Source organism: Pezoporus flaviventris, unplaced genomic scaffold, assembly GCF_033815535.1.
Source record: "Pezoporus flaviventris isolate CSIRO_AGI_PZ_B2104156 unplaced genomic scaffold, CSIRO_AGI_Pfla_v1 ptg000026l, whole genome shotgun sequence".
NCBI lineage: Eukaryota > Metazoa > Chordata > Aves > Psittaciformes > Psittacidae > Pezoporus > Pezoporus flaviventris.
Genome location: NW_026892574.1, coordinates 1,194,102 through 1,220,208, shown reverse-complemented (window position 1 = coordinate 1,220,208; position 26,107 = coordinate 1,194,102). Strand labels below are relative to the sequence as shown.

Here is a 26,107-nt window from a genome sequence, read left to right as displayed (position 1 = left end):
CAGTCGGGCTGGGAATTACAATTAATTTAAATTTAGTCAGCAGATTTGTTTTAAAAAAGTAACAATTTAAACTTATTCCACCCCCTGCCTCCGCCCCGAGCAGCACTACTATTTTAAGGGAAAGCCATTGGATTTTTCATTCATGAGGAAGACTGCAACTCCCTTCAATTGTGCACCCTCATGATACCTGGCACTCAACTCCCAGCCTTACAGACCAGCAGTTTTCCAAAGTCCAGCTAAGCCTTGTAATACAAGCTTTAGATACCACTATTAAAAAGTGTATCACTACCAAAGAAGCAGGAGGGGATTTCTGCACAGCTGACACCAGCTTTCTAGATTTAAAAAGTAACAGCAGTAGATTCTTTTTTTCTTTTGGTCTAAAATGGCTAGACAAGAGCTTTTGCCAGTGGTAGTAAATGATTTCTTTTACAACGAGCACATCCCTTGCCCATAGGATCATAGAACAGTTAGGGTTGGCAAGGACATTAAGATCATCCAGTTCCAACCCCCCTGCCATGGGCAGGGACACCTCACACTAAATCATCTCACCCAAGGCCTCGTCCAACCTGGCCTTGAACACTGCCAGGGATGGAGCATTCACAACCTCCCTGGGCAACCCATTCCAGTGCCTCACCACCCTCACAGTAAAAAACTACTTCCTTAGATCCAACCTAAACTTCCGCTGTTTAAGTTTTAAACTGCTACTGCTTGTCCTATCACTAGAGTTCCTAATGAATAGTCCCTCCCCAGATCCCTTATAGGCCCCATACCACAGCACTGGCAAGAGCTCTTCTGTGTATCTGACCCATTACTATGTCCCTCTAGCATAATGTCCATGACCAGAAGCCTGCCGAGTAGGCCACATCCCAGAATAGGGAGGTTTCATCTCACTTGCAATATGCTGGGTTGAAAGCTACCAGTAAAAATAAACACACACCCCCCCAAATTCCATAAACCCCATTATTACTCTGTCTCAGTTGACCTTCTGCCTCTTGTTTGTCTCCCTCAGCCACTGCACTTAGAAGTTGATGTAAGATGACCACAGCAAGGATGAAGAGGGTAAAGAAACTGGTAGCTCATTATGAACATGGAGATTTCTCTCTGAAGCGTGTCTCCTATGGAAGCTGTAGGCAATAAGACATGACAGTCATTACCTTCCTGGGCCATTACTGCACATCTCGGGTGGCGTTACAGGGCTTGAAGAGCGATAACTCCTCAGAACACGCAGCCTGGAGTGCCCTACTGCTCTTGTGAAATGGCATTTACAAATAAAGCATAAAGAAACAGCTGATGCACTGACTGAGAAGCCACTAGCAGCAATATAGTGCTGCCACCGAAAGCCACCAAGCTCCCTTTACGAGCAATGTGCTCAGCCTCCCCCTTAAACCAAGTACCACTTTAGTGTCCTCTGTAGTGAATTAACACAGGTGAAGAGAAAACCTCTGAACGCAAGTACTTGCGACTGCACTCAGTAGAACTGTGCTTTCAGGAACCACATGCAAGGAGCCTGGCAGCCCCATCAACCCCTGTCCCCTCTTTAGCAGGGACATGCACAGCACATCCCAGTGATCCCTGTCATCTCAGCTAGCTCTGCCTTTGCTGGGGAGTCTCCATAGGATTCTTCCAACCTAACACCTCTACAACAATCACATGCACAAGTATGACCACACACATTCAGGATGCACATTAGAAATCTCTTGCAATGAAAAAGATGGGTTTGATTCCCTCCCCTGTATATTTTACAGCCTCCTGTGCAACATCTAACAAGGTACAAAAGTGATTTTTGAAAACACACCACCATTTATTACTGCCTCTCCAAAGAAAACTACAAAAAATGCTAATTGATTTCATAATTTGCATATTTGATTTTTCTTAAAGATGAGATAAAGTAGGCTTAAAAAAGCAACAGAGCTTCAAAAATATTTACTGTGACAAGCAGCACATCAAGAGGCAAATCGCTGCTGCTGCAGTCGTGGCCAGGAAGCAAAGTGTCCTGCCTGCCCCACTGCTGCTCACATGGGCGCCTGTGCCTTGCCACTGGCCACAGCAACCCTTATGTAGGGTTAGGGCACATTTCACACTTCAGGTGACCAAAGCAGTCGCAGAGACTTCTGTGCATGTCCACACTGGCTTGTGAGCCTACACTACTGCTCCAGCTGTGTGGCTTTGGAAGCCAATGAGAGCTGCCTGGGAAGTCAGGAAACAGGCTGTCCTTGGTTCACAACCTCCCACACTGGTGCACACCACAGATGGTAGCCTGGAGTCCTGGGCTTTGTACAGGAGCTGAAGACATCTGCAGACAAGCCACCAGTGCAAGCCATGCACTCACAGCCTGTGGTCAGCACCTTGAGCATGTACCACTGCAGCTCAGCCCTTTGGTGGGTCAGGGTATGGGAACAGACCCTTCATGGGCTGCAGTCACAACTCTTCACAGCCAGCCCAGGGTGGATAAGGCAGCTACTCAAACTGCCATTGAACAGAAGCCTCATTGCAAGTGGCCTCTGGAAAAGCAAAGGGAAAGGAGAAATTAGAGGAAAGAAAATTAAGTTTTCTGCTTGAGGACACTTTTTTTTTGAAGCAGCCTTAGGAGAGTACTTGTTTGGCTGCAAGCAAGAGAGGATGATAAAAAGAAAAATAGGAGACTCAGTCCTTTTCTCTTGCTGCCTTTCTGGCCCAAAAATAAGACAAAGATTCACAGAAACATGAAAGGACAAGAGGAAGAACTACTTGCTAGGTAGATATACGGTCCCAATGCTTCTTGCGTTCTACACAGAGAGTGTTCTGTACAAGTGTCTACACTTCACGCAGTGTGTTCAGCCAAGAATGCTTCGCTCTGATTCATACGCTTTGGTTCAGTGCCCAAATACTGCTATTTAATAAGGTTATTAATTACTGTGTTGTCTAATTTTTGCTGTGCAGGAACTTCTTATAATTGGCTTATTCCTTCAAGGCGCTTAATCCTTTAACTATAACAGTGCATGTGTCAGTGCACACATGTGTACGTGTATGTGCACCCTCCTGTCCCTGCGGAGCCTCCTTTCTTACCCAGGCTATAAAACCCCACCAGCCAGTGCTTACCCATCAAGGGAAAAAAGGCTGCCTTTCTTTTTTCCTGAAGATACAACTTCCAGAGAGCACTTATTTCCTTCAGAATAATCAAACAACTCACTGGTCCTGCTTCCAGACATTATCGACCCTCCCACACTGGGATCTGATGACTCCTGTTTAATGTAAAGTATGTGCATAGGTGTTTATGTAAAGGAGGGGTGGAAAAATTTGCCTGCTGGAACAGCCTTGTCTTAGTATTTGTCAAGGCGTTATTTACCTCTATCATCTGGTCTTCTCCATAGTAAGAAAGTACCTTTGGCATTACTACAGGAGGGAAGGAAGGCACAAATGAGTATCAAAACTCTGTCCCAAAGATATTTAAGAAACACAAAGGGGAAAGCTAGTGGGAATGCGTGTTCTACATTCAGCTCTATCACCAAATCGCTTTGCTCTCCTCTATTTGAGCATTAACTTTCTGTGCCTGTTTCTCTGTCCTATCTTCTCTCTGCTTCATCTCTACAGTTTTTTGCAGCAAAAAAAAGTTTGTCTTGCAAAAACAACAACAAAAAAAAATTAACCCAAATGAAGTGCCAAACCCTCCCAACAGATCCATCCTGACCCCTGGTCTGATGCCCCAACAACTATTACAATCCAATAGAAGGATAACGGGGGACTTTTCTTACTCTGCAGGATAGAGCTGGGCAAAAAGTGAGGGGAAAGCATTTGGTAATTACACAGAAAACCTGTGTTACATTAACAAATATTCTTGTAGATACCTGAAGGAAAACAAACAGTAACCAGCAACTTGCCACTAATGACATTTGGGGCAATAGGAAAACTGCTCCTTAAACACTATTTCTCTATCAGAAAACAGAAGCATGGACCACTTAGGTCTTCCTTCACCTAGAAACAGCACAGGCGGTAGGTGGTGAGCCAGTCGTAGACATGAGGGATGGCAGGGGCTCTGGGAATTCCTCTTCCACCATCAGTTGAACTGGAACATCTGAACACCTGAACCTTCCGCAGGGAGTGTTGCCTAATCTGTTCTTTACATCTTCTGCTGAAGGTGAACCCAAGATCCCCACAGAACCTTTTTCCAGTTCCATTTTTCACCACATGGTAGAAAAAATTCCCCCCGTTACCCACCCTAAATCTCACCTCCCTCTTCCCACTTATCCCACCTACAGCAGACACTGAAAAATTTTATGACAAGCTCCTAAGAACTGGAAGATCATTATTCTGTAGCATCCTTTGCCCTTCAATTCTTTAGTTTTCTGATCCAGTTCTTTCCAGTTTTCCCTCTGTTGCACTCTTCTCTGAACACTTCATCCTTTTTGTTGCCCTGCTCTGGATTCTCTACAAGTTTACCTACAACTCCAAAGGCTCGTTCCAAAAAGTGAGATCAAGTACTCCAACAGAAACCAAACTCAGTGCTCTATGAAGAGGAGCACATCACTTCCCCAGCGTTGCCCAAGAAACTACTGGACACTGCAGAATAAACTTACCCTTCTGATCCATAGTAATTCCCAAGATCTCTTCTGCCACACTGCTACGCAGAGATGTTCTTTTTTCCGTATCTGTCCATTTAATTTCTGCCTCTTAAGTGCAGTACTCTGCATTTGTTGTCACCGCATTTCATTTTGCTGGTATCTGGCTCGCCACTCAATCTTTCTAGATCATTTGGAATTCTGACCATGCCTTCCAAAGCACATCCAACCCATCCTGGCTCAGTGTCGCCTGCAAGTTTTATAAGCGCATTTCCCATTCCATTGCCTAACTTATTAATGAAACCACTGAATAAAAGTAGGCCCAGGGCAGATCCCTGCAGGACCCCACTTGAAATGCCCTCCCAGTATGACAAAAAGCCACAATAACTGTTCTTGGAGAGCGACGTGTCAAATCAAAATATCTTGCATTTCAAACTTTACAAAAAGCTGATCTGGAGTATTAGATATGCAAAGGAGCTGGAGGCCAAAGGATAAATCAGTGAATAATTTAAAGCCTAAGAGTAGGCTTGAGGAAAATTGCAATCTGTTGGTGGATGATTTGCCAACAGAAAGAGGAAGGAGAAGTCACTCAATGTGTTTAGTTGGTACATTTGCCCGGCAGTGCTGCGACAGGCCCCCATGCAGGCATCCCATTCTCCTGATCAAACATGTGCCGACGCCTCGCATTGATACAGCGATGAAAAGAACAAATGGCAAAGCAACCACAGCAAGTCTCTTCTGCAGGGCACAGGACAGCACTTCCCCAAAAGGCACTTCCAGCCATGAACCCCATCACTGAGTTCCTTGCATCCTTATCAGCCTTGAGTTCATCTTCAGGCCATGACTCAATGATGCGGCCCTCCTGTGATGGATACTTAGACGTTAAGAGTGTTATTTGGCAGAACTTTCATATGAGGATCTCCAAATACACTGAAAACATGCAAGAATTAATCTTCACAGTCTTAAGGTGTAAATCTGATCTCAGCACACTGCCACCAACTCAGACTTCTGTAAGTGAAAGCAGACGGGCACCTCGAGATGGTACACTAGTTTGCTATTTTCAACTAGGAGACAGAAGAAGTTCAGCAAGAAGCCCTCAGCCACGCGGGGAGTCAAATCGAGCCACTTCCCAACAGTATAAGCAAAGCTGAATTTGGTCTCCTTACAACAAGAATAAATTAGTTATTGAATTTATGTCTGGAGATCCAGATTGACTGCTCCTGCTGCTATGGGGATGGTCCTGCGAGTAGGAACTTTAATGGCTTGGTCATGTACTTTGACCTCTCGTGTGATGGTGGCAGAAGCACCAGGAAGCAACTTCAGGACCATAACACAACCAAAATAAGCCAAAGGCAATGGCTACCACTACTGGAGTTGTATGGGTGATACCAGCAATGTGCTACCCAAAACAACTAACCTCATGCCTTAGCTTCCCTGCTTTCTGAAAGCCATGCTCTAATTTTACATCTTAAAACTAGATTTCTGTGGCACACTTGCTGATGCACATCAGGAGCGAGAGAAGCCCATGGGTTCCACCACATTTGCACTCTCATCGCGCAGGATTAGAACTGGCCTTCTGGTCTCAAAGCCTGTCACAAATCTGGACTTGAAACACAATGACTTAATAAATAAGTGAATAGGTGTCAGTTTTATGAAGTACACTACCTGCATAAATCTCGCCCAGTGCAGCCACCTGTCATTTGCAGCACCCCTCGAGACCCCAATGGCTGATAACTCTTGCATGTCACTTCACATTCTACAGGTGAAGTGTTATGATAAAACCTTCCTCCTCACCAATTCCTTCTGTTTTACAGATGCAATCTGAGCAGAGGCTGAAGAGATCCCATCCCCCAAGGCAAAGATTAGGTTACGGAGGGTAGGTCTTACTAAGGATTTTGCAAGCTGCATGAATTATTAAAGACCTTTATGATATAATGACAGACATATCAGGTTATTTGTTTATTCTTTGTATAATTCATGACTCTCTTGGGAGCCAGAAAGAAGCAGGATAGTTTGCTGCATCTTCTTGTTCATTCCAGTAAATCCTCATCACCAGATGGAAGGCTGAAACACCCCAGAAGACAAAATAGCCACAACCTCGCAGGACCTGCACTTCTGGTTGGAGATGGGAGAGCTTTCTGCACAGCCTGGAGAAATAGTGAAGTTGTCACTCAAATGCACCAGGCTGGATGGCTGGAAGACAACATCCCAGGCAGTGTTTCTGTATCAAGCCACCAGTAAACTGTCATCTAAATCATAGGCAAACAGCTTTGGGATTAAATGCTATGAGTTGCCCCGTGCTCCTGTATCATTGCTGAGCAACAGCAGGACTATCCAAGCTGATGCAGGCTCCTGCAAGACTTCAGCATAGCTCATAACAAAGCACCTCCTGGCTATGCAAACAGTAAGATCCTGGACAAAGCAAAGCTGTTCCCCTTGCTTAGGCATTGTGCAAAGAGTCTGATCAAGATACGGGACAAAGCATGATAAAGGAACACCATACCCTGATGGCTGGAAAGGAGTTTTGAATACATACACTGTACTCATCTCTCATTTCTCTAGTGTGCTGTTTTAAGGGCGAGGGAGAGATATTATGCCACAGTGGCAACCAGGAAATAAGGATTGACTAGAGCCCCTGATGTGAGCGAGCTTCCCAACGTGCTCCTGTTCACACAAGGTACTCCACCCAGCCACGCTGCTATGCAGGAAGAGCCATGCTATAAGGAGAGCTGAGCAAAACACAAACATGGCCAAGCTGGAAATGGCACACTGAAATTCTTACTAGCTACAGGACTGCTTTCAGCACCCACCCTTCCCACTGCACGTTTCAGCTGGTCAGAAACACGCCATTGATCTGATCGCTGAAACACAAACCATAGTAAGGAGTGATAGAGGACTACTGCCTAATCAGACCTCTGCTGAATTTGTTTCTACAACTTCTCTCCTTACCAAGAAAAGATATCATTAACCTCTGCCACAAAGACCCCCTGCTACAAGAGCTATTTAGGGGCATCTATTGCCATTATTCTTCAGCCTCTAATCATGATAATCTTAGTCTCCTGGGGGTTTTGGAGTAGCCTCTCATAGCATCATTTGCAACATTCCTAAGGAGCTTTCTGGGTGTCACTGTCTCTAGATGTCTATCTACTTAAATCCCTTCTTCTCAAACAACCCCTCTCCCCACCATTCCCCTGCTTGAAAGATTCCTGGCTCCTAAGAGAGGGTGGTAATCATTGTTATTATAAAGCACTTAACAGTGCTCACTCATTGCATCTCTCCCCAGCCAAACACCCAGACCCCTGTTATTTCACATACAGTTGCCTTCATTTGCAGAAGCTCTTCATAGTATTAGCCCCTTTCAGCAATGAAAGAAAAAAAGGGGTGGGAGTGGAGACCATTAAAAAAATAAGTATTAGTTTACTGCATTTTACGCCATTACCTCACTACTTGGTGATACACATCTAAAAGCTGTCTGCAAAACCTCTCCTGTTGGAAGGTGGCATACAGACCTGCTCTGAAGCAGGGATAGTGGAACCACAAATCCCAGTTTGGTTTTGTCCCAGTGCTGCCATGTCACCTGGAGCACTACAGCAACAGGGATGAAACTGTCAGCTTGCAGAGATCACCTACCCTCTCCTTCTTCCCATTCAGCTGGGACAAACACTTCTCCCTACACAAGGAAAAAGCATATACACATCACCTTTCCTTTGAAAAGGATATAAGCCTACTGAAATGGAGATGGCTGAGCCACACTGGAAATACTCAGAAGGTACTGCAGGATTTGCTATACATGCTCAGATGCTCAGTTTCCCCATCACCAGCTAGCTTTTCACACCAGAAAGGTGTACCTCCTGTCCTAGAGGACCCCATGGAAGGAGGATGCTGTGCTGAAGCACCTTTAGGAACAAGGATGCTGTGCCAAGCACCTTGGGAGTTCCCCTTGCTGCAAGAAAATATCACTGCAACAAGCTGTCTGCCCTTTGAGAAGGGAAGGGTCACCAAGAAACTCTTCTGGAGCCCAAGCACAAATGTGTCCCTCACCATACCCCTCAAGCTGTTTAGCCAGCAGCGAGCCCACAACCTTGCTTCTGCTGTCACAGTTACCACAGTCACCACTGCAGCATCACAATTAAATCACAGACAGCACAACAGCTCATCAAACATCGTTTTGAAGAGACTGATCAACATTAAACTGTCAAATCCTAATATTTCTGACAAAAATATCTGCTGTATTTTTCAGGAGGAGAGAACGGAGCTACAAAGGTGAAGCTGTAGTCTCAAATCCAGACAGACTTTTGGGAGCAGAGTCAGAACTACAACTCAGCCTCCTGATGCTAAGCTTGAGGTTTGCCCTTGGGAGACAGCTCTTGAACACCAAAGGAGGAAACCCACACATCTATGGCTATACCAGTATGCTCATATGTAACTGAAATCTAAGATTAGAAGATAATTCTCTCTTCTACTTTTCTAAATGAGTATCAACATTAAAACGAAAAGCATCTGACATCTGAAAGCCCTGTGAATAGAATGCCTGTGAGAGAGAGAAAAATCCCAGTGTCTAATGTGGTCCTCTCAATGGGGCCCATGACATCACCAGCCCCTTTCTATTTAGAATAATGACTTCTTCCACACGCCAAGAGATTTGAAATTACCTGTGAAATATATTTCTCTAGGCACAGGCTCAAGAAGCATGTAAATTACCCAGTTTAATGGCCTTCAGAATTTCTCTCCGAGACACACACACGGAGTGGGAAATGTTCAGATGATGTCTCAGGTACCATCCGAGGGGATAAATGTACATGGGATGGTCAGGAACTACTGCCCTCCAGCTCCCTCAGTGACAGTCCCACCGGTGAGCGCCTGCCACAAGGAGGCAATAAGCACAACAGAACCAATCCCGAGTGCATCGTCAGCATGAAAATGCAATTTTAAAGGGAGCATTTCTTGGGAAAGGTGCCTAACTGCAACTTCCACAGCACAAGCAGCCAGTGTAGGCCTCACATTGCAGCAGAAGGGATCCATTTAACTTGCCAGTGCTGTCACCCCAAGAACTCAGCAGGAAGCCCTCTTGCCCTCTGCCTAACTGTGCAGGGAACAGTACTGCCAAGCTTCAATGCCCAGGCATTTGCCAGAGAATAGTGTCTGTCCTTCAGGGGAGCTTTTCATCCACAAGGGCAGTTCCCACTCTCCCAATGCCAAAGAAAGGGACAGATGCTGTCCCTGGAGTCCAAATCCTCCTGGCCATATTTCTGTTCTTGCAGCTGAATCTCATGTCTTGTTAGTAAGTAGCAAAAGAAAGATTCATCCCAAAAGGAAGAGCATGAATTCATTTGGAGGACCAGAGGAGGAGGAATTACATGATCTGAGTTGCATTTCCTGCACCACCACTGACATATTGGAGTCTCCAAAGCCTTAGTTTCATCAGCAAAATGAGCAATGGGGAAGTGCAAGTGCTACCACAAAGCGCATCTGAAAAACCATTGTAAGAGTGGAAGATGGAGAACAGGACAAGATGTTCATCCTGCAGTGGGAAGGGTTGGGGAGAGGAACAATCCCGAGGGCACCATGAAAGAATTACTTTTCTCTCCAGGGAACAAGCCTGAGGCATACCAGCTTTGCTCCTGATGCTAGGCAAGAAAGACAGGTTGGCCACCTTTTAACATTTAGTGGACAGAAAGTAGGCCAGGAGATCAACTGGGGATAAGAGAACTCCTGGAAGACAGGCCTGGCAATGGGAAAATGGGCCAGATTCCTCAGCCTAAATCTCCTCAGAGCAAAGGTGTAAGACAAGGTCTTTGCTGAGACTCTTCCAAAGTGAGAACCTGCCCTCATTCTCAGCCACAAGCATCTTGCTAACCTACATACTGCCAGAAGCTGCGGTATCACAGCAAGATTAACACAGGAGCAATTTTAACAGACAATGAGTTCCAAGCTAATTTTCTCCCTCACAAGTATACCATGATGGGCTGAAAGCTGCCCGGATTCCTCATAGCTATCTGCATTCAGGATTAACTATACATCACTGCCAGTAACGCAAGCACTCCACTACTCAGGAACTGTTAGAAGGTAACATTGCAGTAGGGGAAAAAAATGAGAAATAACATTGTAATAAATATGGTAGCCAAGCAAAGAAACAAAGTTAATTTCACATGAAAAATTAGGCAAAAAAATAGCATATACTTGGAATAGTCCTGGCATCTGGACTTCAGTGCAATGAGCTGCACAAACTTCAGGAGGTTTCAACAAGCTGCAGTTCAGCCAGTACTGCTGGTCGGCTGCTCTGGTACAGTGTGGAACAGCACTCTCAGCACCAGTTCCACCCAGGCCCAAAGCACATGAATCCTTCACCCAACAAGGGGCACACATTGTTAAGCAGAGAAACTGCAGGTATAGACATTACTTGTGATCCCAGCTGGAACATCTCACCCGCAGCAGGTCCCTTTTCAGCTCAGCACACTGCAATCACTCTGCTGTTCCTCCATAAGAAGGACAGGTACCGTTTACTAAACCCTTCATTTCTTGCAGCTGCTTGGTTTTCTCTGGAAGAAACTTGGCATACAAGAACCTCATGCTATCTTGTAGGATCTAATAATAACTGAAATGCACAAACACAGCAATAAGTAGATTTAACTATGAAAGAAAGTTGACTATTATGCAAGCTACCAACAAAACACCACATCTTTCTTCCTGGCAAGTGGCAAACCCACTCTTCCACCAGCCAGCTGTGACTCCAGAGAACAGGATGGGGTCTGGCTGTCACCTCCCCATGAGAAGGCAGCCATGCACTCAGCTGCCTAACAGTCACCAAATAAATGACATTTATTGAGTGGCCTTTCTAAAATAAAAAAGGCTGCTTTCAGCACACATAATCACATTCATAAACTGCACAAGCCAGTGATGCTTTCAGCACAAAGCTCCACTTGGAGCAGTGTCAAGAGAAGAAAGGCAGGAAAAGAAGATTCACACACACCAGCATTGTCACAGGCAGTGCTCCACGCAGGGTGCCAGCCTCAGGACACAGCCTCACCTCCAGTTTGGTAACACCGTGCCTGTTGGAGGCAACACAGCACGAGCAATGCTGTCAGGACAGGGCTGTGGGAGGGGGAAATGGCATGAGGTAGCTCAGCAGCCACCACTATGAAGTGAGGCATCATGCCAAGATGTCAGCCCTTCCATTCCTGGCTGCTCCATCCCCAGAGAGCAAAGGGAAGCAGGGGGAAGTTGAAGGTACGAGGTTCCCCTGCGGAAGGAGCCACTTCTCACAAGGCCCAGCAAGCAGTAGGAGTGAAATACAGTTAGATTTTTCTCTAAAGACTAGATCAAAACAAATAAACAAGCAAGGAGCAAGTGACACAGAAAGGTTCAATTTAGCCTTAAGATGATGGGTAAAAAGGCAGTACTGATGTCAGAAGTGCCCACACATTTTTGCTGCCCGGCCAAAGAGGCAGGCAGGTGCTAAATGGGTTCATTTAGAAACTGGGACTGAAGCACGAGCAAATAGTAGATGTGTTAGATGCGTTGCATTTCTCCATCTCACAATAAAAATCACATCAGAAACAACTACAACCACCACCACATTTAAAAGTCAAAAGACAAGAGCCCTAAAACATAATCCCATCATTACATCGGGGATGAATTTAGCCCAGTATCTTGAATAATTTTTTGACATTTCTCAGCTTTTAAACCCAACATAACTGTAGCAGAGCACAGCAAGACTGCCAACAGCAAGTTCTGCAGCGCAGCAAACCCAGTGCCAGGAAGAATGGCTCAGTCACAAGCAGTTCCCCAGCGTGCAGCCAAGGAGGGGCACCAAAGCATCCTTGTGCATAGAGAGTAACTGCTTTGGGCTGATGCTCTTTTGGGCTGTGCTCTTGGAAGTGCCGTCATTCTGCAGGAGGGAAAATACCGATCGGTTGGGTCACTGATCAACAAAACTTCATGCAAACAAAACCAGAATAAATAAAACCCTAAGAGCTGGTAAAGAGAAAAATACGGGGGTTTTTCTCCATGTCTGTGTAATCTAACTTTCTTCCCAGAGCAGCAGAGAGGAGGGGAAAGCAGAGTGTCCCTGAAGCTGCAAAGCTTACCTGCCTCACTGTCCTGAAACCCTTTTCAGTTTGCAGGTCTTGAATAATTAAACACAGTTTCTCCCACCCTTTTTTCTCCTGGTATTCATGACACGCTGCTGCAGAAGGTTTACTTTCACCTAGGCAATGGGCATCCCTCCCCCTACAGAGGTCCTGGAAGCACATAAGCCCACACAATACTTGCCCCAGCCTCGATGCCAAGGATGTGACACTACAGTGAACACTGAGTAGAGACCTCTAATTTATAAGCCTACCTCAGACATGAGGAAATGGTACTTTGGCTCCTCCTGGGTCTACTGAGTTTGTTATGGAGCAATAAAAGGATGTTCAACCACTCACAGCTCAGAATCTGACTCAATCTTCAACACCTGATAGAGTTGAATATTAGGCGCTTCGCTCTGCTTAAGTCTGTCTCTATTTTGGTGTCCATGTTACAGCTGCCAAAAATCTGTCTGTGAAACCCAGCATCCGTTAGGAATGCAAACAAAGCACTGCATTCACGACCCTCCCTGTGCCACACTGTAGAGAAAGTATTCACTGGCCACAATAAAGAGATATTATTACATGAAATTTAATAGAGATGAGAATTCAAATACAAGTGTATCTCTGATTCAACAGAAATTGAATTGGTGAGAGCATTATACATTTTTGAAGCATAAGTGGCTTATACAAGGTCAGCTCTGAAAAATATTTAGAAATCTGCCCCTTGGTTTGCTTTCTTATTTGAAGAATGAATGTAAACTCAGACTTCAGAGATGGGATTCTTCTGGGCTACAGAATATTAAGTGCCCACTGGAGAAGAAAAGAAGCCTGACAGCAAACCAGGCTGGCAGCTGGTGACAAGAGAAAAGTTTCAGGACACAGCTCTGTTGTGAGTTGAAAGGCATTAGTATTTGTAAGAAGAATCATATCCTCATTTGTCACTTCAATGGAGATGGATACAACACTCTTTCCCAATTCTTTCCACCAATTTAACAGTTTAAGCAGTAACTTTCTTTGTGCTTGGAAGACTAAGAGGCTTTGGAGCCTGAAAGCTCGAGGAAGGCTCCATTTATCCACAGATCAGGTATGCAGTGGCAGCTACACCGTGAACCTGCACTGTGCCTGCCACATCGCTGATCTTAGCTGTGAAAGGGTGTTCCTACAGGAAACGAGGCGAGTCTCCTACTGCCCTTGCTCTCCCTTTTGGATAACACTGACTTAATGCTCTTGTGAGACACACATCTTCCAGGTTATATCCCAAGCAAATGCCTCTGGTCCACAGCCATGGGCTCTGCACACTTGCAAGCCTTCCCATCACCGAGTGTCACACAGACAGGCCAGGGAACTCGGGCTTGATCCTTCACTTAGTGCAACTTGGATGAGAAAACCTCACCAAAGTGAGTATATACTTTAACAAAACTACCCCTGCAAATACCATTCCTACACATGGGCAGCTGCCAGGACTTTCGGCACACGATGTTCACATATCTCTGTTCTTGTGTCTGTACCCCCCATCTTCCCCCCCGCCTTCCCTGGAGCATAAGTTGCTTTCTAACATTACACAGATTTTTGCTCCAATGCACAGCATGATCTAACTCGCACTTCATTGCTCTGCACACCTCGTCATTTGCACATGAAAACAGCAGTCTCTCTATCCCTCCACTTGCTGCAGATTTCTTCCTCCTCCTCCATCCCCCACCTCCCGAACCCTCCCAGCAAAACTCTACTACAGAAGCTGCAGTGAAGAGGTTCACATTACCAGGACTCCATTGCTTTTACAAAATTTACTAGCGTGCTGTGAAGCTTCATAAATAATTCAAGGTAGACAACCTCTGTCAGGTAAATGAACGTGCCTTTTGTAATCCATCACTCCAGGTTTTCTATCATCCTGATGCACATACTCACATAAGCACAACCCATATTGATTCATGAACTCCCCAAGTGTCAGTGTAGGACCGGGTAGCACAACAGCTTTGGCACCAGCAGAACACAAGGAAATCCAAATTCTGCCCAGGGCTTCAGTGGAGTCGTAATAGAAACCCACTGGTGCAAAAGTAGCTCCATCCTGGTCCATGGAAAGAGCAGCTCCATTCCCACTCTGTGGACAATGCAAGGAGGATCATGGCTGGGAGGAGGAAGTGGGGGGCAGGAGACATTCTTATTAAAGATCTCCATTCCATTTCATTTCATAAAGATCTCCATTTTCATTCTTACTAAAGATCTCCTTCATTCAAGAACTTCCAGGATCTTTTACACATACCAGAGCTAAAACTCATGTTGCACCCTGTACTTCTTGGGTTTAACTCCACACACTCCAGTGGTGGTACTGCACAAAGGCACCTGCCTCATTAGAGAGATGCAAACACTACTTCTGCCTTGGCAGCTGCAGCCAAGGCTTTATCATCATCAGAGCTATTGCATTAAATGCCTTATATCCCTATTTAGCACCCAATCTGATTACTATCAGCAATTATCTCCTCTGGAGCCCTCAGCCTCAATAGAAGTGATGGGGGAAGGCCCTATCCTGGGTCTCCTGAAAGGCAGTCAGTCTCACATGCTCTCAGGAGAGGATGTGCTCTACACAGCTCCTGCACTGTCCCCACTAGAATGGAGCAGCTTCCAAGGAGCTCTAACCACAGGCAAGAACAATGACCTTGCACAGTTAATGAATAGATACAGAACCCACAGACCATGCAACGTTTGTCTGGCTTGTCTGCATTCAGATCCTGATGTCTCCTGCCCATGCAGCCCTTTCACTGGCGCAAACTGATCTGGTTGGATATGCCAATTGCTCATGCATCAAGTCAATGTGAGAAACAATTTACAGCAGAAGAATTAATTCCTTTGGTCTGTGCAAACATCCCATCCCTGGCAGTGCTCAAGGCCAGGCTGGACCCAGGGGCTTGGAGCAACCTGCTCTAGTGGAAGGTGTCCCTGCCCATGGCTGGGGTTGGAACTGGATGAGCTTCAAGGTCCCTTCCAACCCAAACCAGTCTGGGACTCTGCAAACACCTTTTATTTCTTACTACATTTATAAGCAAAAGATAACAGCTGAGACAGAACCAGAAGAGTCATAAGACAACTGTCAAAAGTTACATTCTCCAACAGATCAAATGATTCAGCCTAAAGAAACACACACAAATAGGTTGTTGATACAAGCCAACTCTCCAGTAACAACAGCTTGTACAACCGCATTCTCCATGCGAGCCAGCAATAATAAACGTGAGGATGAAGCCTGGGTTACAGGAAGAGCTCAAAAGCAACAAAGTACTACCAGCACCCTGGAAAGGAAAAAAGAACTCTGCTAACAAAACACATTTTGCTTTCAAGAGGCTCCTGGAAAAGTAAATATCGAAAGAGTCAGATACTCTCCTTTCTTGCTGAATATTCCACTCCAGTATTTTGCTTGGTAATGACTTCTTCTTTTATTTCATCCCACATGAGTATTTCGTTGGCTGAAAAAAGCATTGTCTAAATTGTACGGTTTGTGCACATGCACAACGTTGCAGTGTGCAGATGCCCCAGCACTTAAACCCTCAAGAGCCTTTCTGATGGCTTTTGAAGCCAACCACCAGGAAGCTCGTTCAAGGATAAATGTTCAGGTTTCCATTTAGCCCCTGCATAACCACATTCAGCTTTTAAGGGGCTGTTGCACACGTGCATACAACACACAGAAAGCTGCTTTACAATGAAGCTTCTGAACGATGCCTGTCAAACATCAAGCACAAGCCCATTTCTACCCTCAGGTCTACATGCAGGTGCCTTACTGATTTGTGGGAACTCACGTGCTCTCCCAAGAGAACTTGAATTAACAATTTTTCGATGTATGCAGTTGAAAAATTCAAGCTCCTGAAACCACAGTCTTCAAGGGGATCACTGAAGGCAGGATATGGTGTTGAAGTGTCACAAAGACAGGCAAGAAAGTGGTGCAATGCCCTGCTCTGTAATGCCTGCCCTTTCCCCATGTGAGTGAGACCTGAGCAGGAAGCATTGAAGAACGGTAGAAGGAATGGAGAAAATTTCTTTAAATGCCAGAGAAATACTGCAAATGGCTTTTAAAAACCTTCTGCTCTTCTCCCTGGGGCTGTCCTTTTATCTCTGGGCAGTTCAGGGTGCTCCCACACACCCCAAAGTGGATTCTGCCACTGATGCACAGCTCGCGTGGGGCTGTTACAAGGACACTGGCTGTTTGTGCCTCCACTGGGTACAAGTCCTCATGGCGGTTGCTCAGCCCTCCCAGGGATGGAGTGATGTTATCTCAGTCACTCACAGGGTAAATGACCCTCCCAGGGAGCTGTCTCTCTGGTCTGCTGAGTGTAGCAGAAGCCAGGGCCATATGCCCACTTCTTTGCTGCTTCTTTCCAGATAAGTTCCCTTCCCAAGCATCAAACCCATAACTGGAAGAGATTTTTTGACTGCAGGGCAGCTGAGCAGTAGAACAAGAGAAGGGGCTTCCTGTACCTGGCATCTCGCAAACCCTAAAGCTTCCAGTCCTAATAGAGTTATTTATTTCAAGTCCTGCTAGCCCAGATGTGCCGTCACTACAAGCATCATTAAACTCATTTGGGGTGAAATGACACAAATACAAATCAACCTGCTACAAAGAAGCAATTAATTTGGTAGAAGCAGCCTCAAGCCCACTTTCCAGTGGTGATGGGCACCTATTAGGCCTTATTGCTCTCAGCAGGAGCCTTCACTGCCCACTATCCAACAGGCACACTGGTATCATCTCCAGCTTGCTGCCCAAAACTGCTGCCTGCACCTGACAACAGCTAAATCTCATGTCAGAGAGGCAGGACGGGACCCTGGTCCCCAGGCTGGTGTCTTCCCCCGAGACATCCCTCTCTGCTCTGCCTGGTGGGTCAGAGCTGCCCTGCAGAGCAGTGGTGGAGTCAAGATTCCCCAGTGCCACGCAGCATACTGCACACACCTGCTTCTTCACAAGAAGCAAATGGCTCACCACCCCCTAGCAGATGGTAATTTTCTTTCAAGCCCAAGTGACAAAAAGCCTTCCTGCACAGTGAGGAGGGGGTTTGTTCTGCTCCCAGGCAGCTGTACAGGCAGCCCCATTCTCCAGCGCTCACATGCACACAATCCCCACTAACGGGAGGCGACAGCAATACAGGTGCAGGACTCCCCTGACTGACCAGGCTTTCAATCATTCAACACCAAATCTCTCCAAAATTAAAGCAGAGGATGCTACTGGGCTGCCACAGGAATCCCTCTGTGGACTTCATTTAAAGAAAAATTAACTGCACCCAGCAGCCTTCCTTTCCACAGCTATTAATCCCATTGACCACACAGATGCATGTTCTGGTACGTGATCACTCCTAAAAGGAGCCTTGTCAGTCAGTGGGCATCACCCAACAAGCCCACCCCAATGGGTTTGTTCCAATCTGGAATTTTGCTTTTTAAATCTCAATGAGAAATTCCCCTTTGGACAACTGGCTGAGCTGAGCCTTCCTTAGCTCAGCATAAGATGATTAAAACCATGCTACCCGGGAGAGAGATAATGTGGAACATGAGCAATTTATCAGGGACAGAACCAAGAATCAACCCACAGAACCTCTGTTGATACTTAATACAATTGTAACCAAAAATAAAACAATTCAAATAAATTGCTCTTTATTTCCTTCTTCCCCCCCTTAGGAAAAATATCTTAATCGTTCAGTCTGCTGCCTGTCAGAAGGAAACAGTTCTGGGGCTGCTTAAAAAAGCAGCCTCATTTTTGAGTCCTTTAGTGACAGATGACTTAAGTGATTTACAGAGAAAACCTCCAAACAAGGTTTCTAATCAATGCTCTGAATCATGCACAAGGGTGTATTGTCCAAAGTAGGAGAAAATTGGCTTGTAATGGGAAGAATTTAGCAGCCCATCTCATCAGCTCCACTCAGCTTCCAACCAGCAAACCTTCCAAAGAGATTTAAGTTATATCCAGGCTCTTTAAAAACAAGAAGGGTGCACACAGGTTACTATCCGGGGGAACAGTCAGTCCAGGAGTGCTGTTCAAGCCTTGGTGCCAGGCACCACTGTACTCCCATTAAATATTCCCTTCCCGAGAAAGCATCACAACAGCCTTCGGGCAGACTCGCACGGCATTTCAGCCCACACGCTGCTGCGTTAACCCAGCCAACTGCCCAGCAACTGTGCATCCCATCAAACAGCCATTCCCGACTCTTCTCTTCTCTGGGTTCACAAAACAGCTCATAAGGGGAATGAAATGAGCAGAGGACACTAGGTCAGGCCGAGGTCTTGCATCCCTTTTGTGCCTGTTCTCCGGATGCAGTCAAGACAGCGTTACTTCCCACCAGAGGCACACACAGAATTAGTGGCCTTTTCAGGACCGTACCTTGATGTCTGTAAGGAATTATGAATCTCTGGCAGCAGGTTTAGTTTTTACTCCTCCTGCTCCCTCAGTGCAGGATCAGACCCACTCTGGGAAGAGCACAGAGCAAACAAAACTCTATCCTAGCAAACTCCACCAAATTATCTGAATAAAAGTGCTTTGGCTAAAATCCTGGCACAGCTGATTGAAACAACACAGATAATGATCAGTCTAGGTGAGGGAAGGCCACTGCATTACTGACACATTACGTGCCTCTCAAGTATGTCTCTCCTGGTATAGGAACCTTCTTAGAAAACTTTCTGCAGTTAGAAAGAAAACATAGCTCTGACTTATAAACTGGTACTGACAAGAGATTCATTCTATAACATGATTCTGCATTCTGAATTTAAAAGAAGAAAGCAACAACTTACAGCCCCTGAAAAGCTGCTGAAATACCAAAATCATCCCACAAACTTTATCTGTGCTTCACCGCATCCATAATCCCCTTTGCTTCTACAAGGATGCTCATGAAGTAAAGATTATTCATGTGAGAGCAGCGCTGGATCAGGCCATCAGGCTGTGGTTCTTGGAGGAAAACTGGCACGTTCCTTTTCCTCTCCTCCCCCTGTAGGTAGACATTTCTCAGGGTCTTATTCTGAAGGATTTCTGTATTTACATGAGCAAGGAAAGGGAGCCCAGAAGTCAAAGATATTCAGAAATAGAGATGCACGAACCACAAGAATCCATAGAGAATGTATCTGAATGGGCAGCGTTTCTGATCAAACAGGGAGCGCAAACAGCCGTGCCTCCGGTGAAGCCAGATATTCATATGCTAAGCTACAGCTCTCCCAATAAACAACACTGGTTCTTCTGCCGATAAGCCTTCTTTTCAGAAGGCCTGACTACATGCCTGTAAAAACGTACTTGGAGATCAAAGACATGAATCGAAGAGGCTTTCAAAAAGACTTCCTATGACATATATATAAAAACCGGATTTCTATCCTTAAGCAAATCGAAAATGACAAGAAAATTGCGACATAAAGCACTGCACATCCACTGGGGCAGCCCAAAGTTAAGGGCAACACTGCTATTATTAACTCTATGTCATTGAAAGCTTTCCCCCACCTTCAGAACCGCAGGCTGTAAGGACACGGTGGCAGCCTTTACTTTGAACCGTCTGGATTTTTGTTTTCAGTTTTGTGTCAACAAACCTCAGCATTTCATAACGGGGAGGACAGCCTCTTAAAACACATCTCGGCAAGGTTCTGCATGGATGCGTAGAGAGGGAGAGGGCTTCAGGGTTATCACGGTATGCAAGAGAGCCGAACGTGTTAGCAAATATTCCCAAACATTAACTTCCAAAACACTCGCTTTCTTCCAAAAGAAAATCTATTTATATCCTTCCTGCAGCGGCTCTCCAGTCCCCCACCCCCTCACCCATATGAGCTGCTTTCTGACTTTTAATAGATCATAGCCAATTTCTGCCGGTCCAGAGGGAGGGAGAAGCACCGCCGGCTCGGACAGCCTGTGGAACTACCTATCTATGATTAGTTTACGCTCAAACTCCGGTGGGTACGGCCGGCTGTGGATACCATATTGTGTGCTTGAACCGAGCAGGTGGGGATGCGAGTGCTTTTTCGCCTTGCCCCGCTCTCGCCACGTTAACGCTTCGATCGCCGCCTGCACACCGGCACCCGCCGGGGAAGTTTGTGCTTTCCAGCAACTTTAAGTCCGTTCCTCGCCCCGCCGCTCCGGCGACCGGCAGGGAGCGGGAGGAGACCCCCGCGCCAGACCGCATCCAGCACGGCCCGGCCCGGCACAGCATCGCGCCGGCCGCGAGCACCGGCAGCGCCCGCCGCGGCCCCGCCACTGCCGCTCCCCCGCCCGGCGCCGGCAGGCCCCGGGGCGGCCCCGCGATGTGCCACCGCGCCGGGCCGAGCCGAGCCGAGCCGCGGGGCGGGGGGTCCCGGCACTTACGTGTGCTGCTGGGGGAAGCTGTAGCCGTGAGCGGCAGGGACGGCGAGGAGCAGCAGCAGGGCCAGGTGGCCGCAGAGGGCCGGGGCGACGGGCGCCGCGCTGCCGGTCGGAGCCGCCATCGCCATGTTTCCATTAACGGCGCGGCGGGGAAGGGGCAGAGGCGGCCCCGCGGGGCGGCTCCCCCCGCCGCCACTCGTGCGGCGAGCGCGGCAAGTCCTCGGCAGAGGGGGCAGCGCCGGGCCGGCTGCGGGCACCGACCGCCGGCCGCTCACCCGCTCGCTGCCTCTGCGCGACGGCCGGCACTGAGCGCCCGCGAACCGCTACTTTCCCTCAAATAGGCGGGCAGCCGCCAGCCCGGCCCGGCCCTGCCTCCTCCCCGCCCGCCTCCCTCCCTCCGGTCCCCCGCGCCGCTCCGGCCCCGCCGCGCATGCGCTCCGCTCCGCCGGTCCCGGCCCCGGCCGGGGAGGTGCGGGCGGGCACGGGGCCGGGGCTCCATCCCCAGTGTCCCCCCCACCGGTCTGTGCCCTGTCCCCCCCGGCGGGGCAAACGTAGGCGCCTCTCGGGTGGGTCCCTGCCTTCCCCACCCGCGCTTGACCTCGCTGGCTCCTTCCCAGGTTCCCGCGGGTGTTATCCCTGCGGATCGGTCGCTGCCCTGCTCTCCGCGTACCGCGTTTTTCCTTAGGGCCACTTCCCAGAGACAGATGAATGTATGGGAATCCCCAGTTACCTTAACTAATAACAGCAGCAGCGCTGGCTGTTTCCTGTAAAGCACACTGTGACCTGGGGAGCTTAATGAGCACAGTGAGAGAGGACAGGCTAAAAACTCAAATAAACAATTGATAAACATAGCCCAAACCCCGCACGGTTTCTGAGCCAGACTTCTCAAGAGCTGGACTTTGCAACACTCTCTTCCGGAAAGCTGCCTGGAATTTCATCTTCTCCAAATCCAAACCCGAGTAGCTGAGCTCCATTGAAACAGGCCACTAGCAAGTCACGGTGCCAGCTGGCAAAGGCAAGAGGCAGGAACACTGACCACATGCTCTTATCTCCCTAGATAGCCTAAACCTGGACAATCACGGACCGTTTGTAGCTAGCGCCCTCTTTAACTCCAGAAAGGTGTCATACTGACAGAACGGCCAGTGTCTGCACAGAGCTCTTGAGGAAGAGCCTCATGAACCATACATCAGCCTTTATACATCAGCAAAGGTGCTTTGGCCCTGCTCCCTAAACCAGTAAGGCACAGCAGCAGTACAAGAGCCCTGGGCAGTGTGGATTTAAAAAATCTGCAGGTTTAAAAGCCTTCAGGCTTGGGAAGGGAGGATTTTGATGGGCAGAGGTCACTTCTCTGATGCACTCCATGACCTGGTTTGCAGGAGGGTTTTTTTTTCTACCGGTGGATGGAATTGCCTCCATCCTTTTTTTTTTTCTGGTGGGAAATAGAAACACTTTGGACTGACACAGGCCCAGACTCAGATTCCCCATATCTAAAAGCCCTGTCTAAAGTCATGTGGTCACATCCAGGCACCGCAGATTTCATGCAGTGAGGATCACCAATACACAAATCGGAACAATGAGGATTTGATGCATCAGCTCCAGCTCAAGCTGGTCCACAGAGACAATTCTTTTCTTAAGGAGGCAGAGGAACAATTCACATTGGACATCAGCAGTAAAACCACACTCAAATCCAGAAAATCAGACTTGCAGAAACGTCAGACACCAACCTGACATGTTCACCATAGATGGACATGACAGTAACTCACTACTTGAATAAAATATGTCGGTTTTCCCTCTCTAGCTCCTGAACCATGTGCAAACTATGACTTATTTGCACGCTCTCCAGGACATGATGTTTCATCCTGTATTTGAACTGTACCAGACACACACAGTTTGAGCCAGGTTTACATGGGCTCAAAAACAGTCAAAATTACAGTTACTGACCTGTCATACACAAGTTTCCAGTTTACAACCCCCACATGTGTTTCAGCAGTAGCAAGTGGATAATCTCTAGTGTATACACAGGAAACAAGACAACAATGGGATAAACAGCTTGTCCACTGTTGGCAGTCAGCAGCAGATAGTAAACACTCTTCATTGTGTAGACTTTGGCTTTCCAAACTCTTCAAAGACAAATTCTGTTGTCTGTTACATCCATACTTTCATTCCCAGAGGACATGGATTAGCATCTGTCTAACACATAAAATTTAACTCAAGATATGGGCCCACAGGGTCCAGATTTCGGGTTTCTATTCTAACATGATACCCAGGGTCTAGGAGGCAACATTATGATTGCCAGATATCCTTTATAATATGCATAATGCAGAAAAATCCCACTCTGATCCTCTGTCCTGTAAGAAAAGCCCAGGGACACAACTGTGCATTGTCACAGCTATCAAATGCCTTCCCAATCGCCTGGCATCCAACAGCTGGCTGCTGTACAATTGCAAATGCATCACATGTATGCAGCAGCCCCAACGCTGGATGCTCCAGCCTGTCCTCCTTGAACTGTGCACGTGTACAGAGCAACTCGCCAGCACAGGCACAGTGTCCTGACGTGTTCATAACAGTGTGGGTGATTTATTTCTTTGAGATGTGGCTCTCCAAAATCCTTAACAACTGTTTTGTTTTAATCCAGGTATCAATATCCTCGAGAGCAAAATTTGATCTTGTAGTCTGTAGTACTGTAGTAGGAGCAGACCTCTGGATGTTAAGTAATTACTTTCAAATGATGTTGCTGAGGTTTGTTAACAGTAAACCCCTGCCTGCTATGTCCCTGATATTATAAAGGACAATCCTGTACTGCTGAGATGAACATTTTGGTTTAGTGTTGTGCAGCTGGTTTTGTTATTTTAAATGCTTTTGACTGTGCTCAGCTCTGGAGCCCCCAGCACAAGAGGGATGTGGACCAGTTGGAGTGTGTCCAGGAGCCTACAGATATACTCCGAGGGCTGGAAGCACCTCTGTTATGGAGACAGGCTGAGAGGGCTGGGCTTGTTCAGCCTGGAGAAGAGAAGGCTCTGGGGAGACCTTAGAGTAGCTTCCAGTGCCTAAAGGGGCTACAAGAAAGCTGGACAGGGGCTTTTAACAAGGGTCTGTAGGAACAGGATAAGGGGGAATGGCTTTAACCTGACAGAGGGGAGATTTGTATTAGACATTCAGCAAAAGTTCTTCCCTGTGAGGGTGGCAAGGCCCTGGCACAGCTTGCCCAGAGAAGCTGTGGCTGCCCCATCCCTGGCAATGTGCAAGGACAGACTGGACAGGGCTTTGTGCAACCTGGTCTAAGGGAAGGTGTCCCTGCCCATGGCAAAGCCCCTTCCAACCCAAACCATTTTATAATTCTACAATGACTATGTGGTATGTGTATCCATACTTCCTGCAATGCATACATAGGTAGGTTGGGTTGTAGCAAACCAGTTGGAAACAGTCTTAAATGTAAAGGGGCAAAATCATTAAATTAGCCAAGATACATGGCAGGGAAAAGTGTGGATTCACACTTACGTGCTGCTAGATTAACCCTGTCACCTCACCAAAGCTCATTTCTCATGACATGAATGTATACACATTTATCAGGGGGCTTCTTTTACTATTAAAATGCTCCAACAAGCTGTGCATAGTAAAGTAGCATCCAGAGCCTGCATAAAACTATGTATTACAAGACCTTATGCCAAAATTTTTCAAAATCAGTGCTGCCCTAAAAGGGAAGGAAGGAAATCAGTGGAGTCACCTTCTACCTGGTACTCTGCTGAGAATGACAGGAAAGACAACATTGCTACATACAGCATCCTTCACATTTTCTGCAGCAGGTGCTGTTACACTGGCCTGTTTGAAAGACTAACCTGCAGCAGCAAGCACCCACCACCAAGGCACAGAAACATGGGCTTGAACACAGAGTTCAAGCCACAGCCTCCACAGTGGCTTGTAACATGTCAATGTAGGTTCTCAGAGCAAGTTTGAATCCACCTAAAGTCACACTGAAAGCACCATAATCTATACAGGACACTGTGAAATTCAGCATGATACCTGTAACTGTATCTTTGCTGACAGGGCTGCAGCAAAACAGGCAGCACCACTGTTGTTCTCCCACGTCTTTTAGTGGAGAAGCCATGTAGGAGGCAGCTGTCTGAGTTGTTCTTATGGCTGATTTATTTGCAAATGCAGGTGAATGCTAAAGAAGGTGTGGGTTTAATTCTCCCTAGACTGATTGTTTCACAGGGAAAATGTGAGCCTTGGCAGTCAATAATAGCATGGACATGTTTCTTTTCTTGCTTCTTCAGGTGAACCAAGTCCAGCCTTCCCCTGCTTCTGCTGTCACACAGTACACTGGTGAGAAGCGACAGTCACCCACATTGTCCTCAGAAAGCACATCCCCTCTGTGCAGACCAAGTGACTGAGAGGAATTAGGTAGTAGGCTACTTCTTGCCCTCTCTTAGCACTTTACAGTGAAATGCTGCTGCTTATGTATTTCTGAAAGCGAGTCTGTGTCCTGGGGCACAGGCTTCAACTTGAGGCAGATTGGCACAAGGAGCTGGCTTGGTACATGTACACTTAGTACATTTGTTCAGCAGAACAAATACATCACTTTAAACCTGAAGCACTTTCATGGAAATAGTCCAGGTCCACACTTGCATAATTGGTAGAGCACTTTTGCCCCCCATGGCTAAACATGTGTCTGTTACTGGAGAAAACATGTGTCTGTTACTGGAGAAAAGAGCCTTGACAAATCAGTTGTTGATTGAGAGGTTAGAAAATGTTGTTGACACCATTAAAGGGAGACAAATAAGGGGAAGAGGTAATTAAGAATGAGCAAATGATAACAGCTAATCCACATCCCAACTTAAGGTTTGCTCTTACTCAGGTTTTTCAACCTGAGCTACTCAGCTAATGATGTATAGGGTTGCTTGGTGTCAGACATTATTGTTTCAGAAAGAGAAGAAAAGAATGCACTTAAAGTTGATAAAACATATGAAGTAACTGTCGTACTTACCATGGAAAGCCACATTGCTCTAAGAGCCCAAGGAGAAAGGAAACAGCATCACAGATATTTGCAGAGTTTTTGAGCAGAGCAAATAAAAACCTGCAAGTAAGAGCAAAAAGGTGTCCTGAGGATACCACCATGGATGGGAAAGAGAAGCAGCAACAGGGACGAGACAAAAGCTATTCCAGAATCATTTCCCATCTGTCTCCAAGAGGCACTTACCTGCATG

At 46.8% G+C, this 26,107-nt stretch overlaps 1 protein-coding gene across 3 annotated transcripts in view; it reads right to left on the bottom strand.

Annotated features, from left to right (window-relative positions):
- Positions 1–26,107, bottom strand: part of CACNA2D2 (calcium voltage-gated channel auxiliary subunit alpha2delta 2) — a 233,036-nt gene that overhangs the window by 184,286 nt on the left and 22,643 nt on the right. The window contains exon 1 of one of the 3 annotated variants that reach the window (XM_061458297.1): positions 20,907–21,228. The exons of 1 other annotated variant lie outside the window; for it this stretch is intronic. In XM_061458297.1, coding sequence (XP_061314281.1) covers positions 20,907–21,031 — 125 coding nt within the window. In that variant the 5' untranslated portion in view covers positions 21,032–21,228. Of the gene's footprint in view, positions 1–20,906; positions 21,229–26,107 lie in introns of those variants that run through there. One more of the 3 variants, XM_061458298.1, reaches the window with a different exon arrangement.